The sequence below is a fragment of the Lolium perenne genome, chromosome 1, assembly GCF_019359855.2.
Source record: "Lolium perenne isolate Kyuss_39 chromosome 1, Kyuss_2.0, whole genome shotgun sequence".
Lineage (NCBI taxonomy): Eukaryota > Viridiplantae > Streptophyta > Magnoliopsida > Poales > Poaceae > Lolium > Lolium perenne.
Genome location: NC_067244.2, coordinates 140,355,602 through 140,371,232, shown reverse-complemented (window position 1 = coordinate 140,371,232; position 15,631 = coordinate 140,355,602). Strand labels below are relative to the sequence as shown.

Below are 15,631 nucleotides of genomic sequence, written 5' to 3'. Positions count from 1 at the left end.
GATGATTCCCGTAGTTCCCTTCCTTTGCAAGAAGGTACGTCTACGTTTGGAGGAGTGTGGTTGCTACGAAAGCCAAACCAACAGCCACGAAGGCTTCACTCAAATCTCCGGTGAGCAACGCCACGAAGGCCTAGCCCACTTCCACTAAGGGATTTCCTCGAGGCGGAAACCGGGCCTTTACAAGGTTCTTGGGGCACACATCCACAACCAAATTGGAGGCTCCCAAATCTGTTACAACACAACAATCAACAACAATACATCAACACAAATCAACTAGGGAACCAAATAGGAACACTAGCATGAGATCCCTCAAACAAGAGAGGGGGAAATGAAGAACGCTTCGGTGAGGATGTAGATCGGTGTCTTCTTCTTCGAATCTCCAAAGATCAAGAGCTTTGGTTGGGGGGGGGGGGAAGGAGATCTTGCAAATCTTGTATTCTTGAGGTGGCTCTAATGGTGGTGAAGCTTGGCAGATTTTTCTTGCAATGATTGAGCAACTTGTCCCTTTGGAGAAGAAAGCTATTTATATGGGTGGAGCTTTCAGATCTGACCGTTGGGGACGAATTTCACTTACACCGGAAGTTCCGGCCAGGATGGCCGGAAGTTCCGGCTTCCACCGGAAGTACCGGCCATTCGGGCCGGAACTTCCGCCTTCGATAAGATTCCTGCAAAACAAAAGAAGGGGCGGAACTTGGGCGGAACTTCCGGTGACCGGAAGTTCCGGCCAAGTTCCGGCCAAGTTCCGGAAACTTGCGAAAACCTTACTGGACTATACTGAGCCACAAACTCGGAATTCCGGAACTTGTCCGGAAGTTGGGCGGAAGTTCCGCTGGGCGGAACTTCCGGCCAACTTCACCGGAACTTCCTGGTCGAGAAGAAAGGAGTCTGTGGCCAAACCGCGCCGAGGAGCTTCGCTGAATAAGCCGTATGAACTTCCGCCTGCTGGGGCCGGAACTTCCGCCAGTCACAGAAAAACTGCAGAACTTCAGAATAGCTAAAGCAATTCACCGATCCAACATAATTTTTGATAGCTTGTACCTGTCTACATCAACACACATAAAAATATACATAGTGTTGACATCAAACACACAAAACCCAAAAGGGCGGGAAATGTTCTTTCATACACGGCAAGACATTGTACCGTAGTTAGGCAACCTGTAATCCGGCTAGGACTCTCCATGTAAACCCTAGATCCGTGCGCCTTTATAAGCCGAATCCCGGGAGCCCTAGAGGCACAACCACAACTCATTGTAACAACGCGAAAGCGCCCAGATAATTCCAGACAAGAAGCAGTAGGCCCTATCATCGTGCAGGTGTTCCGAAGCTGGGTAAATCGCGTACCACCGTCCCGTGTGCACTCCGCCCTATGGCCCCTACTTCTTCTCCCCCTCGTGAGGATCCCTCCTCCGAGGCACCGTCGAATAGGCAACGACACTTTGTGTTCAGCAAACCGGTGAGATTGACAACCTCACTGTAAGTTAATTGAGGCAAAGTACTTTGGTTGTGTTGTGTGCAGGTTCCACGTTGTTGCTCCTGCCACTAGTCAGCTAGCAACACCTTCAGAAGTCACGCCTTTCTCCTACTGGTCGATTAAACCTTGGTTTCTTACTAAGGGAAAACTTGCTACTGTGCTCATCATACCTTCCTGTTTGGGTTCCCCAACAGTGTGAAGTCAGTGTTACGATAAGCACCATCAGATGTGCAGGAAGAACATCCAGAAACCTACACTAGTGGCTTCAATTGGCCAGTAGCCATCTTCGCTGCAAAAAAAGAACACTCAAAGAACACTAGTTGTCGGAGTCCTCGTCAGACTCGTTCGTGTGGTAGTGCCCGCGACAGGATGTCTTGTCGAACACCTTGACGATCATCTCGTCGTCGCATTCGTAAAGGAAGGTGAGCAGGCAGCCGACCTCGAGGTTGTGGGTGCGGACGAACTTGTCCCCCCCCCCGGGTTGCAGGTACATCTTGCCCTGCCTGTCGAACAAGACCTCGACAGGCCACCGGCAAAAGCCGCATCTGGCCTCCCGCAGCTGCAACTCGGCCGGCTCGACGCCGTCGACGAATTCGGCGATTTTTTCCGGCAGCCGCTTGATGGCGAGGGGTTCCTCGTCGATGTGGAGGATGAAATCGAAGGAGCTCGCCTCCTGGGAAGGCGGCGAGCGGCGGGGTGATGTTGCTCTAGCACGGTCTCCCCTCCCACGGTGACCGTGGCCTCGACGGTGAGCTGGACTGAGCATGGATTCCCCCGCAGGTTTGTGTGTGTGGGGGGGTGGGGGGCGACGCTACGGTGGTGGTTGTGGCGGCTAGGGTTTATGTGGAGGAGATGATGAGGCAGCCGAGCGTGCACCCCTCTTTATAGACGTCGGAGGCAGCCGAGCGACGCGACACGCGTGACATCACCATAACTTCGTTGGTAGAGATGGGCGGCGGCTGCTCAGCAGGCCAGGCATCGTCATTATCGTGGCGCAGAATCCCCTCGCTAGTACTGACGCGCCTGAGAAGACGCATCAACATAGGTCGCTGCCAGGCAGGCTTGTGGGAGCAGCGAGCGGACACTCGGTGCGATCGCTTAGCGTCCGCCGAGGCCGAGACGCATCTGAGGCGCATATTTGAACCGCATTTGCGTTTTAGCGAACAACCCGGTCACTATAAGTCGGACCGTTGGGACTGAGTACAGGTACATTTTTCGACCGCGCGGTTGCAAACGGACGGTTGATGATGCCCTAAGAAACACTCGATTCCATATAATACCACCTGACTTAGAGCAAGAACAATAGTAGAGTCAACTGTTGGCATTAGTACATTGCCATGTCATCTATAGCTAATTTTATAGCGACCAAAACCGGACTCCAGCTTAGTACATTGCTATGTCATTAGCCTATTGTTAGTTTTCGCTCGTTGAAACAAAGGCCCCAACAAAACCGGACTCCAGCGTTTTGTTCTTTTGCGATCTTTCAAACTATTCAATGGAGCCCAGATGAGTTCAGCACTTCATAGAAATACGAATTTGTAATAGACGTGCATAAGCAGGGAGTACTCATCTCGCCAGTTCAGCACTTGAACTACTTCTTGATAGGATTATCTATAAGCACCTAAGCAGGGAGTAGTTCTCTATTCACCCTATCGAAAAGTCCAACTCCAAAACCCAAACCAGAGTGTAGCATTGCCAGCAGTTTGGCAGTCATGCCGGAAAACAAAAAACAGCAGCTCTTACAGCGCCGCACCAACTCCAAGTGGCAGCCAGCCAATACATGTATTCTTTTTACAACTCACCACTTCAGCCATATCCACGCAATATTTATAGCCTGGAGTCGCTGCAATTCGAGCATCGCTCACGAACGCATCAAAAGACCAACGAGACAAGCAGCCGCCGCATACTAGCAGAGCAACACTCGCCGGAGAAACAGGATGCATCTAGCGATCAGACCAGCGGGGAAGACGGCGGTGCACGGCCGGTCAGCCAGCCTGCCGCATGAGCATTCTCATCCTATCGTGACACACCTCGACGACTGCGTCCGCACGCTCAGGTCATGGTCCGCCGGAGCTGCCGGTCACGCCTCCGGCATCGCTCTCGTTGATGCCGTCCTGGCATCACTCGCCGACCTCCTGGCGCTGCCGCATGCCGTGGCCGCCCTCCAAGAGGCAGCTTCCTTTGACGAAATCCTCGACAGGTTCCTTGTGCTCGCTGACGCCTACGGCACATTCCAGTCGGTGCTTGTCACGCTCAAGCAGAGCGTGGCGGAGCTGCAGATCGGTACTAGGCGCGGTGACAACATGATGGTCACTACGTTGTTCCATGCACACAGGCGGGCGGAGAAGGAGCTGTGCCGTCTCGCTGCCACAATGCGACACACCAGCAGATGCACTTCTGCAATGTCGAGGACTCTGGATATAGCAGACAATGAGGTGATTGGCATAATAGCAGAGGTGGCTGCGGTCACTGCTGAAGCGTCGGAGGCTTTCTTCTTGGAGTCTGCAGCAATGTCACCGGAACTCGTCCCTGCAATTGTCCAGACTTCAAACAAGTGGCTGGCCAGGCTGAGCGTCAGACCCGCCGCAAAGAAGGCAGCGCCAGAGAAAGTGATGGTGACATTGGAGCGGTTGCAGAAGTTAGAGGAATGCATCAATGGGCTGGAGACCGGAAGCGAGAAGGTTTTCAGGAGACTGCTGCAGTCTAGAGTTTCACTTCTGAACATCCACACTCCGTTCTAACTCTGCAGTCGTCTTGACACTGTATAGACAGTAGATTTTAGAACAGGAAACCGGGACAAGTTAATAACTCACAGAAGAATGTAGTACCGGGGAATTTCTGAGATGGAAGTATCAGAAATGTGTTGTATAACCATGACATGCACATACAATTTCAGCTGGGCAGACTTCTCTGTATTTACTTGTTGCACAAAATCAACTCCCTTCATGTCAAATTAAACTTGAGCCATTAAGAGATCCGTTGTTAAAAACTGATGATCGTAGCACATAACTGGGTCACATACAGACATTGAAGTTCAGCGGCAATAATTTGGCCGCAGTCCAAAGTCAGAAGCTGAGTTGTAGATAATGAACTGGTAGACCGAGGGACTGACAACTGAAAACACGACTAATTGTGCAAAACTACAGGTTTCTCTTCTCCCGGTGATGATCTATCTAAAGGCATCAGAGATACAATGATTCACTTCATGTTGAGATCCTTCAGCTCAGAACTGGCAGTAACAATGACGAACTCTTTCCTTAGGTTCTGTACACCGGCTTCAGTTCAGACAATCTGTAGAGAAACCCGCTGGTATATAACACTTCATATAAGAGTCAAGGTCCTTCTTACTTAACATTTTACTCCGTAGTATAATACTGTAAACCTGTTTGGTGACAACTTGCTATGTTAAATTAACTACAAATTTTGACATGAAGCAATAATAATCCAGCTAGAAGGACAAGTGAAAGTATATATGCAGGTCATCTTGTGTAGTAGCACTGTCTGTAATAAGAAGGTTAGCAGAACAGATTGAAGAGCACGACATCTGAAGCTAACAAAAAGTAGATCCACCAACTTTACTAGTTAAAATATACAGTGCTCTATCAGAACAATCAAGTATATATCATAGGCACCGACTATAATATATTCTTCAACAGTACTACATGGATTTGCCACAAAAAGAATAAAAACCTAAATGAGAGGATGACTCCCCCGGCACCGTTGACGTTCATGCCTCCCCTCGCACCGTCGACGTTCATGCCTCCCCCGGCACCCGTGGATCCAGTTCCAGCGATGGAGCTGCCACCGGGGCTCGCCGATGATGAGGACGTCGTCGAGGTTGAGCAGCCCATGGCCCCGTTTATCTGATCATTTGGCCTGGAAGCCGAAATTGTTTTTTGCAGCCGAACTATGACGACGATTCGGTGGTCGTATGTTGGCCCAAACTTTATATTCGAAAATCTATTCAAATTTGGTGGCCGTGTGTTGGCCCAAACTTTATATTCGAAAATATATTCGAATTTCTATGCATTTTTTGAATTTTTAATTTAAATAATCTATCGGGGCTGCCGGTTTGGAAAGCGCCGGTGTAGGAGCAGCACCTCTAAATGGAGGTTGCAGTGCCGACGCCTCCCCATACGGCAGTGCCGGCAACGCCCCTGTCAGCGGGGCGCGATAGTGGAGATGCTCTTAGGTTCTATACACCTGCTTCAGTTCAGACAATCTCTAGAGAAACCCGCTGGTATATAACACTTCATATGAGTCAAGGTCCTTCTTACTTAACATTTTACTCCATAGTATAATACTGTAAACCTGTTTGGTGACAACTTGCCATGTTAAATTAACTACAAATTTTGCCATGAAGCAATAATAATCCAGCTAGAAGGACAAGTGAAATTATATATGCAAGTCATCTTGTGTAGTAGCACTGTCTGTGATAAGAAGGCTAGCAGAACAGATTGAAGAGCACGACAGCTGAAGCTAACAAAAAATAGATCCACCAACTTTACTAATTAAAATATACAGTGCTCTATCAAAACAATTAAGTATATAACATACCACCAACTATAATATATTCTTCAACAGTACTACATGGATTTGCCACAAAAATAATAAAAACCTAAATGAGAGGATGCGCTACATGGAGTCCGTTTTAATTTTAAAAAGAAAATCAAAATCTTTATATTTTGACTTCAAATTATGAAAAAAAGTATACAAGTACATATAAATCTATATCATGTATTATGACGTTTGAAAGAATTATGTTTTCACTCGTGACTTACACAAAAAAAGAAATATACGAAGACAAAAAAATGGATTCTCAAAGGACTACTTAGAGCCACATTTTTGTAATTTTTATGTAGGCCAAAATACATAGGAATCATCTTCGTGGACAGCTGGTCTACATTTTCATTTTGTGGGTGTCTGTAATGCTCAATCTATCTCGGTTGAATTACATTAGCGTGTATCAATGCGGACCTAGACAAAGTGCAAACAATAGCAAACACGAATCTTTAAGCAGAGTGAAGCACGTGACTGAGACATAAGCTATATTTCAGCTAGCTGAAACTTAGCAATTCCGTTTTTTAATTGTCAAAGCAGTGCTTCGAACCGATCTACAAGCACGTGAACTGCCGGAAAACGCTCCAAATATAATCGTGAGCCACGAGCTCCACGAAGCTGATGCCACCAGCTGACCAGCCACTTGGGACCTGATTCTGATGGCATGACACCACTGCGAATAGCCTATTACTCACTCCGATACACGCGGCTGCTGGAAGTCTGGAGCTCTCGATATGGAGCGATTATCTCATGTCCTGGTGGCTCTTCTCCTCGCCCTATTCGCCGCAGAGGCAGCCGTCGTGCCTGGCGCCGACTTGGACGGCCTGCTGTCCCACTACGACCGCGTCTTCAGCTTCGGCGACTCGCTCACCGACACCGGGAACGCGGCCATCCTCCCGGCCACCGCCGGTGGGCCTTTCTCCCGGGCGCCGTACGGGGAGACCTACTTTCACCACCCCAGCGGCCGGGCCTCTGACGGCCGGCTCATCATTGATTTCATCGGTAACCCCTCTTTACTAGCATTTGCCAACAAATTTTGGTTTGAGATATGATGCGTTGACCTTGAATTTCCTCCTGGTCAGTTAACTTGACGATTGATTTTGTGTGCACAGTGGAATCGCTGGGGTTACCGCAGCCAACCCCCTACCTCGCCGGCGAAACCGCGGAGGACTTCCGACATGGCGCGAACTTCGCGGTGGGCGGTGCGACGGCGCTTGACCCGGCCTTCTTGAAGAGCAAGGGAGTAATGACGTTTGTGCCGGTCTCTCTTAGCAACGAGATGAGCTGGTTCAACAATGTCTTCGACCTTCTTGCGTCCTCAGCCTACGGTAAAGTTCATCATACCACTTCCCGTCTTTACGCTAACTAGAAGCGTCAGTCAACTTGCTGTTCTTCGTCCAATCGTCCGGGAAAAAAATAAGTCAACTTGTTGTTGTTATGCCGTGCGGTCACACTGGGATGGGATTCATTTGATCGGCCGGGGTAGCTGAGCGAGTTTCTAGCCAGTACTTCAGTAAAAACTAACGAGATTTTTTACCATCTCTAGTACTTAGAGGTCAGGGCAACTACGTAACTGCCGGAGTAAGTTTAATAGGATTCCGCTGAACACAGGTTCCATTGAAATTTCGTTGAATACATAAAGATGAAAGCACCATTCAAACTTGGGATCGAGGGAGTAACAAATATTGCTGCAAATAAAACTAGTTGACCCGTTCATTTCTAGTCACAAATATTTAGCCTGGTCATAGTGGGGAGTAACTTAGACTAGTAACATATGCCATGTTACTAATCTAGATTACTACCTTCATAGTGGGTAGTAACTTATATGTGGTGTCATGCATTGTGTTATTTATTATGTTGTAGACTCATTTTGCCTTGGGGTGTGTGATGTTATGGTAACATAGCTTTTTTCGATAAAGGAAATATATTAATATCAAAAAGATATCAATTACACCCAGCCTCTGCAACAACGCACCACCCTAATGGCACTACGGATGCACACAGCCAAAAAAAGGAAAAGAAAACTAGCTATGTTATGGTAACATAGCTAGTTACCACCTCACTCTTTTTCTTCATTTATTGGCATGCCATGTCACCAAAATGCCTTGAGATGTGTGATGTTACTAGCTATGTTACTCCCACTATGAGCAGTCTTAGAGGTTAGGGTGGTGAAAGTAGGTCTCCCCGTTCATTTCTAGTTGACCCGTTCATTTCTAGTCACAAATAAAACTTGGGATCGAGGGAGTAACAAATATTGCTGCAAATAAAACTAGTTAACAAATGTTTGTTCGTGGTACTAACTAGTACTACCAAGTAAAATATACTTTTCGTTTAAAAATCTATGTCGTAATCACTAGCATCCCTATCTTAGACAGTAAACGCATAGAGAAACCAGTATGTCTTAATTAGTACACAGTTAGGCGACAGCTCCGACAAAGAAAAATATGATTGATGTAAGCTACCAAGGGCCTCTTTGATATGAAATACTTTCATAGGGAATCTGAAGGTTTGGAATTTATAGAAATTTTCTTATGTGTATTGTTTGATTTGTAGAGCTGAATTATATAGGAAAAGTCTCCGAAAATACGCAGCAGAATCTGGGTTCCACGGAACCTAGTTTATTGTGGAAGCCTAAAAATCCGTATATTCGAATAATTTTTTGTATATAGAGGATGCACGTATGTAAGTGTGTGCCATTTTTATATCCATATTCAAAAGTAGTAGCTAAGGTAAAAATAACAAGGTTAAGATGAACAGTATGAAGGAAACTCATCCCTCCCAAAATTTCTATAACTTAGAGGTCAGGGCAACTACGTAACTGCCGGAGTAAGTTTAATAGGATTCCGCTGAACACAGGTTCCATTGAAATTTCGTTGAATACATAAAGATGAAAGCACCATTCAAACTTGGGATCGAGGGAGTAACAAATATTGCTGCAAATAAAACTAGTTGACCCGTTCATTTCTAGTCACAAATATTTACACAGATCACATGGAAGTGATACGACATTATTGTGTTGAAAAGTGTACTGAACTGATATACAATTCTATTACATTTCTCTAATTCTTGGCATTCTTTTCATTAATCTCGGCACCAAAAATCGCATAATTGATAAATGGACAAGCTCTGCGCTAGCTCCTCCTCCCCAACTATTGTCCACACTCGCTGTCCCTGCCTGCTGCATAATGGCGGTGGTACCGCCACCACTACCACCGTTCTGCCTCTGTCCGACCTCTCTAAACCAAAGGGCACATGAGTAAAATTTGAATCCGCCCGCTAGTAATAATCCCATAATTTACTACTACAGGACAGAGCAATATCATGGCGAGCTCGGTCTTCTACTTCGGAGAGATCGGGGTGAATGACTACATCTTCGCACTATTCAGCAACCGCACCGCCGAACTGGCAGTGAGCTTGGTGCCGGACATCGTCGCCGTCACCCGTTCAGCACTCACCGTAAGTGATCTCCATCAACACCATAACACCAACTTTTTTACCAATCAATCAATTGCGGATCGCTTACTTCTCTCGCTCGACCTACGCAGGCCGTGATTGCTGCTGGAGCAAGTTCAATGGTGGTGACAGGGATGCTCCCGCTGGGTTGCGAGCCGGAGCTGCTCGCCCTGTTCCCCGGCGATGCAGACGACTACGACCGGGAGTCCGGCTGCATCACGCTGTTCAACGAGCTCGCCGAGCTTCATAACCGCGCCCTCAACAGGATGCTCCGCAAGGTCCGGCGCGCCCACCCCGGCACGACCATCCTCTACGCAGACATCTACCGCCCCATCGCCAACCTGGTCGCCTCGCCCGGCAAATACGGTGCCTGCACACAGCATGATATCGTCTTCAGTTCATCCTGACATCACATGTTTGGTTCTTTTAGTGTGTGCGCGTTTGACTGATTTTTTTGCTTGGGATGTGCAGGTTTCGGCAACACTCCGTTGGCCGCGTTCTGTGGCGGTGGCGCCGGCCCATACCACTTCGATATGGCGGCGTTCTGCGGCACACCGGACTCAACGGAGAGCTCCGACCCGTCGGAGTTCCTCTCGTGGGACGGCATCCACTTCACCGAGGCTGCCAATAGGTTCATCGCCCATGCTATGCTAAGAGGACTGTATAATGCCTCCAGGCTAACGACAGCGCTTCTCTGACCTGAAAATGTCTGCGTTCTACCCACCAAGTCCCAATATCTCTCGGACATAAGCGTCTGTGATTGATTATTCTTGTGCGATTACCATAGCTCTTTGAGATTGATTGACCTGAACATGTCTGCGTTCCACTAAGTATGTTGTGCCAAGCTGATAGGAGTGGCTTTGTTAGTTCCAGTAAGTATGTTGTACCAAGCTGATAGGAGTGGCTTTGTTAGCTGGTATAGCTTCCATATAAAGTCTTAGAGTGGTGGCCTCAAGAAGAGAACACGTTGGTCCAACGGTAACATCGCCAGGGTATCCTGAGGTGTGAAACAGTTTGCCAGTGGAAACAAAGATGCTAGTGGAAACAAAGATGCTAGTGACATTACCTTCTTCACCATATTTGCTGTCATACTGAAAGGTGATTGATGGGCACTAGCCATCTTTACACTCGACAGCATCCCACACAACTTTGTCAAACCCCTTTAATCCAACTGCAATTTAAAAATTCAGCAAAAGGACACACATGATGTTTCGCAGTTAAGTCATATGAACACAATGAACTATAATGTAATGACTTAAAGGTAGAACACAAATCTTGGTCTTTTCCTGAAACATCAAATATCATAAGATTGGTTCTTTCTAGGCTTACATAATAGTACTGGGATGTTATTTTTTCGGTTGTTGTGGCCGAATGTTGTACTTGACGATGTAAACGGTGTGGTTGCTAGCGAGTCCGCTGAGCCTGCTTAATGGAATCATGTGTTCCAGGCTTCCAGGTCAAAAAGAAAAGTATTGGGATATTAAGAGTACATATATTGTAATATGTTGAACATTTCTGGCTACTCGGTAGTGAACTTGTGATCATACCACATGATAATTGTTTCAGATCACCAATAAAATTACTAATAATGACATGTTCCGTACCATCTGACTAGTCTAAAGAAGCCTTAGAGACTTCTAGCTCCGGTGTCAGATATAGCTAACGCAAAGCATACACCTTGTCCAAAAAAAAAAAGACCCAAGCAAGTTGGTGTAGGCTAGATATGAAACCCAACAGAAAAAAGAGACCAAAACAAGGAGAAAGAAAGAAAAAAAACGAGTAACTAAGGTTCCGGCACACCTTGTCCAAACTAACCACATGAAATTTATGAAGCCATACCATGAAGGCTGTTGGTCCATTGTTGATAGGCAACGAATACTCAACTCCGTCCAGACCAAACTTCCCATTCTTGATTATATTTGCAACTCGCCAGCTATGCAGCCAAAGTAAGGTGCCATGCCCTTCTTAAGAATGCAAGAGAAAACCTATTAACAACCACAGTAACCCTTCGAACAAGTTAAATGGGGATATAACATAACTAGGTACATTCTTGATACTTTTAAATTTTCGAGAAAATGATGCTTCAAAATTTCATATGCATATCACTACGGGAAAGCAACAAGGTGCCGATAGCTTCTTATCGGGGCCGTCGGCACAAGACCGTTCCTGGAAGTCCCCCAGAAAGGCCGTCAGCAGCAATGGTGACATTGAAGAGGTTGCAGAACCTAGAGGAATGTATCAATGAGCTGGAGACCGGGAGCGAGAAGGTTTTCAGGAGGCTGCTGCAGTCTAGAGTTTCACTTCCGAACATCCACATTCCCTTCTAACTTCGCACTAGTCATGACTCTGTGTATACAGTCGACGTTTTAGAAGAAGAAAAGGGAACATTTACCAAGCGAAGAATGTAGCTGGGAATATCTGAGATCAAAGTAGCAGAAATGTGTGGATAAACATGAGATGCTATATATAGTTTCAGTTGAGCAGACTTCTGAGTGTTTACTTCTTGCACAGAATCGACTCTGTTCATGTTGAATTAACCTTGAGCCACCAAGAGATCCGTGGTTATAGACTGATCTTAGCACGTAACAGGATAACAACACAGACATTAAAGTTCAGTGGCAATAGCTTGGCCATAGTCCGAATTCAGAAGTTGAATTGTAGATACAGAACTGGTAGGAGCGAGTGATTGGCAACTCAAAACACGCGAATTGTGCAAAAGTACAGGTTCCACTTCTCCAGTAATTGCTGCATTTTGTCCATAGCCCCCCTGACAATCTCTCAAAAGAATCAGAGATATAATGATTCACTTCCTGTTGAGATCCTATAATGACGAACTCATTCATTAGGTTCTGAAAATCGGGTTCAGTTAAGACCATCTCCAGAGAAACCCGGTGATCTATAACACTTGATATCAGCGTCAAGGTCCTTCTTACTTGACAATTTCCTCCATAGTATAATACTGTAAACCTGTTTGATGACAACTCGCCATGTTAAATTAAATAAAAGTTGACATGAAGAAATAATCATCAAGCTAGAATGATAAGCGGAAGTATATGCAAGATCATCTTTGTGTAGTAAGCACTGTCAGTAATAAGAAGGCTAGCAGAACAGATTGAAGAGTACAGAATCTGGAAGCTAATAAAAAATAGATGCACCAAATTTCCTTAACAGAATATGCAATGCTCTATTGGAGGCTTGGAGCGATCGAGTATTTATCATAAGCACCAACTATGATATTCTCCAATGATACATGGATTGGACACAATAAGAATCCCTCCAACTACATACAGTATATAATGTGTAAGAACATAACACTATATAAGATAAATCAGATTCCATCTCAAAAAACGGCTAACACAGAAAATTTAAAGTTCAGGATAACCTGAAAAACCATGAAGCAGATGTCAAAAGCCCAAATAACATGAAACGGAGTATCATCCTAGCAACACTTTATGCTCTTCCATGCCTGCATCTATACAAATATCCCACAACAATCCTAATCTAGTGGATAATCTAAAAGTTAATTCTAGGCTTAGGTTAGCATATGGAAAACAACCGATGTCCCTCATTAGGCCTGTAACGATAAATACAACAGTAACAAGCAAAACCACAACAAAATAGCATCCCTCGAATAAAATCTATTCTAGTTGGCACAGTACAAGCTTTCCAAACTGTTTCGTCGGGATAAAAGATATATTAGCAATCAACTAAGTACTACTGTAGTAAACTACTTTAATCTTGACCTGGCAATAAGGCTAGCTCAGAGAGATGCTACCTGAGACTGTGAGTCACGAATATACTGACTAGCATATTATGCCAACTGACCATAGCATACAGTGAGCATATCATCCCTGGAAAAACTCCCATCTCAATCAACATGCGGATAAAAGAACTGCGCCATCAATGAATTTACCATTTAGGTTGGGTCAAGCACTTATGGAAAACATTCATGAATTCCACTACTCCCTAGTTGATCCGGCTTTTTAAATACATCAAAGTATCAAACCTCTAGTTCATGCAAATCATCATCACTGTCTTTGGCATTGGTACTTGAAGACATGTTGGCATTAGAATTAGCGTTTCCAAGCCCATGGTGGCGCAAGAACATGAGCTCAACGAGTTTTCTTCGTGCCTTGGAAATATCAATTGGCTCAACAAGCTTACCGCGGTCATATGCTTCCCGCAGGAACACTGTAATACTGTATGCCGCTTTCCCTTTAATCTTGACCTGCCAACAACAAGCCTAGCTCAGAGAGATAGTACCTGAGGCTGTGAGTTGAGTTGTGAGTATTCTGACTGTAGCATATCATGCCAATTCACCATGGCATACATACAGTGAGCACACTATCCCTGGAAACACTCTCATCTTTATCACCGTGTGGAAATAAACTGCACCGTCAATTTATTTACCATTCAGGTTGGGCCAACCACCTGTTAAACTGGATTATCCATGTATTCCACAACTTCCTAGTTACTGCTATCCTCCAACTTCTGGGAATACATGAAACTATCAAACCTCCAGTTCCTGCAAATCATCATGAAAGTTCTCTTGGGCATTGGCACTTGAAGCAGACATGTTGGCATTAGAATTGGCGTTCCCAAGCCCATGGCGTCGCAAGAGCATGAGCTCAACAAGCTTTCTCCGCGCCTCCGAAACATCATTCGGCTCAACAAGCTTGCCACGGTCATACGCTTCCCGCAGGAACACCGTGTGCCGCTTCCCCTTTGCCGAGAGGTAAAATATCCCCGGGTGATCCAAGAAGACGTCCCTGACATTCACGTCGATGCCGAGGCACTTGCGGAACTGGCTGAACTTCTCCACCTCCACCATCTTCTCGACGGTGAGGCTGAGGAACTCGTGCGCGATCCCCACCGCCCTCTTCTCCATCTTCCTCCTGGCCATCTTCGACACCCTCGTCTTGGTGCTGACAGTCTTGTGATCAGTTGGCTCGTACGGACCAGCGTATGGCAGCAGCTGGAAGGCATTGATCTTCTTCCGGTACTCCTTGGTCAGCCTGAACCCTGGCGGGAACTGCAGCCTGAAGGCGTGCTTGTTCGCAGGTCGGGTGTTGTTGTCCACCGCCGGGGAGAAATTGGAGGTGTCGGGGATGAGGTGGAGGAGGTGGGTTGTGGGCTCGGCGGGGTTGGGGGCGAGGCGGAAGAGGTGGGGGTGCCGCGCGAGCACGGAGTCCTCGAAGTCGTCCGGGAGCGCGAGCTCGCGCCAGACGCGGAAGACGGCGCGGAGAGGGACGGAGCGGGAGGGGCACATGGCGAGGAGGCGGTGCAGCGTCTGCGCGGCGGTGGAGGCGGAGGAGGCGACGGCGAGGAGGGAAGCGGCGGGCGGGGTGAGCGAGAGGGAGAGCGGGAGCGGGGGCCGGAGGTGGAAGACGCGCGGGAAGAGGCGGAGGAAGTGGAGCGGCCCGCGGCGGTGGAGGCGGAGCGGGAGGCGGCGGGCCAGGTCCGGGAGCGCGAGCGGGTCCGGCGAGGCCCGGAGCGCGTCGAGGAGAGGGGCTGCCGCTATGAGCGGGAGGCTGGAGGCCAGCAGCTTCTCGAAGGTGTGGTCGAGGTGCCGCGCCGCCGCGTGCTGCGCCGCGGTGGTCTTGCCGCGCGCGTGCAGCAGGCGCGCCGGCAGCGGCGGCGTCATCGGCGGCGCTGGGCGGGCGGGCGGCGCGGCGTGAAGGCAGCGAAATGCTGGGCCTAATGGGCTGCAATTGGATGCGGCGTCGTTCTCGACCAAAGAGTTATCGTCGCGAAGCCCAACACAAGGAGGCACGAGGATTCAAACGATTCCGGGAATCAGATTTCCCCTTCTTCCCCGACGCATTGCGGCTCCCAACAAACTCAGAGAAGATCATCGTGGCATCTCAACTCAAGTAGAAACCGGCGTCTCCTCTCTCTGCGGACGATCCGGCCACCTCCTCGTCGGCGACGAATTCTCCAGCCACCTCCTCGTCGGCGACGAAATCTCCGGCCTGATCGAGGTGAGTTTACGTACAGCCATGGCACTCTTTTCTCCGTCTCTGCTCTGATGATCGCACGAGGGAAATCAGGGGGCTAGAGAAACCCTTGTCATGAAGAAATCTCGATGCGGGTTTCCGCAGAAAGGAGGAGGAAGGTGCCGCCGCTGCGTCGCCCCCCTTTTCATGT

At 47.6% G+C, this 15,631-nt stretch overlaps 3 protein-coding genes across 3 annotated transcripts; 2 read left to right on the top strand and 1 right to left on the bottom strand.

The window, feature by feature from the left end:
• The first annotated feature begins 3,408 nt into the window (after window positions 1-3,408).
• Window positions 3,409-4,212, top strand: LOC127333999 (uncharacterized). Its single transcript, XM_051360434.2, has one exon. The coding sequence runs from the start codon at window positions 3,409-3,411 to the stop codon at window positions 4,210-4,212; it is 804 nt and encodes a 267-aa protein (XP_051216394.1).
• Window positions 4,213-6,639: 2,427 nt separating this feature from the next.
• Window positions 6,640-10,333, top strand: LOC127306158 (GDSL esterase/lipase At1g28590). The gene is made up of 5 exons (XM_051336774.2): window positions 6,640-7,033; window positions 7,144-7,359; window positions 9,339-9,487; window positions 9,577-9,850; window positions 9,956-10,333. The coding sequence occupies exons 1-5, from the start codon at window positions 6,766-6,768 to the stop codon at window positions 10,180-10,182; spliced, it is 1,134 nt and encodes a 377-aa protein (XP_051192734.1). The 5' UTR covers window positions 6,640-6,765; the 3' UTR covers window positions 10,183-10,333.
• A 1,173-nt stretch (window positions 10,334-11,506) lies between these two features.
• Window positions 11,507-15,631, bottom strand: LOC127306167 (protein ROOT PRIMORDIUM DEFECTIVE 1). The gene is made up of 2 exons (XM_051336786.2): window positions 13,260-15,631; window positions 11,507-12,451 (listed from the first exon to the last, which is right to left on the bottom strand). Exon 1 carries the CDS (start codon window positions 15,126-15,128, stop codon window positions 13,995-13,997), a length of 1,134 nt encoding a protein of 377 aa, XP_051192746.1. The 5' UTR covers window positions 15,129-15,631; the 3' UTR covers window positions 11,507-12,451; window positions 13,260-13,994.

Excerpts from the sequence above, each read along its gene's own strand:
- LOC127306167 (XM_051336786.2), bottom strand. The coding sequence starts at position 15,128 with ATGACGCCGCCGCTGCCGGCGCGCCTGCTGCACGCGCGCGGCAAGACC.
- LOC127333999 (XM_051360434.2), top strand. The coding sequence starts at position 3,409 with ATGCATCTAGCGATCAGACCAGCGGGGAAGACGGCGGTGCACGGCCGG.
- LOC127306158 (XM_051336774.2), top strand. The coding sequence starts at position 6,766 with ATGGAGCGATTATCTCATGTCCTGGTGGCTCTTCTCCTCGCCCTATTC. Across the intron at positions 7,034-7,143 it reads GCTCATCATTGATTTCATCG|TGGAATCGCTGGGGTTACCG; the intron begins GTAACCCCTCTT and ends TTGTGTGCACAG. Across the intron at positions 9,488-9,576 it reads TCACCCGTTCAGCACTCACC|GCCGTGATTGCTGCTGGAGC; the intron begins GTAAGTGATCTC and ends CGACCTACGCAG.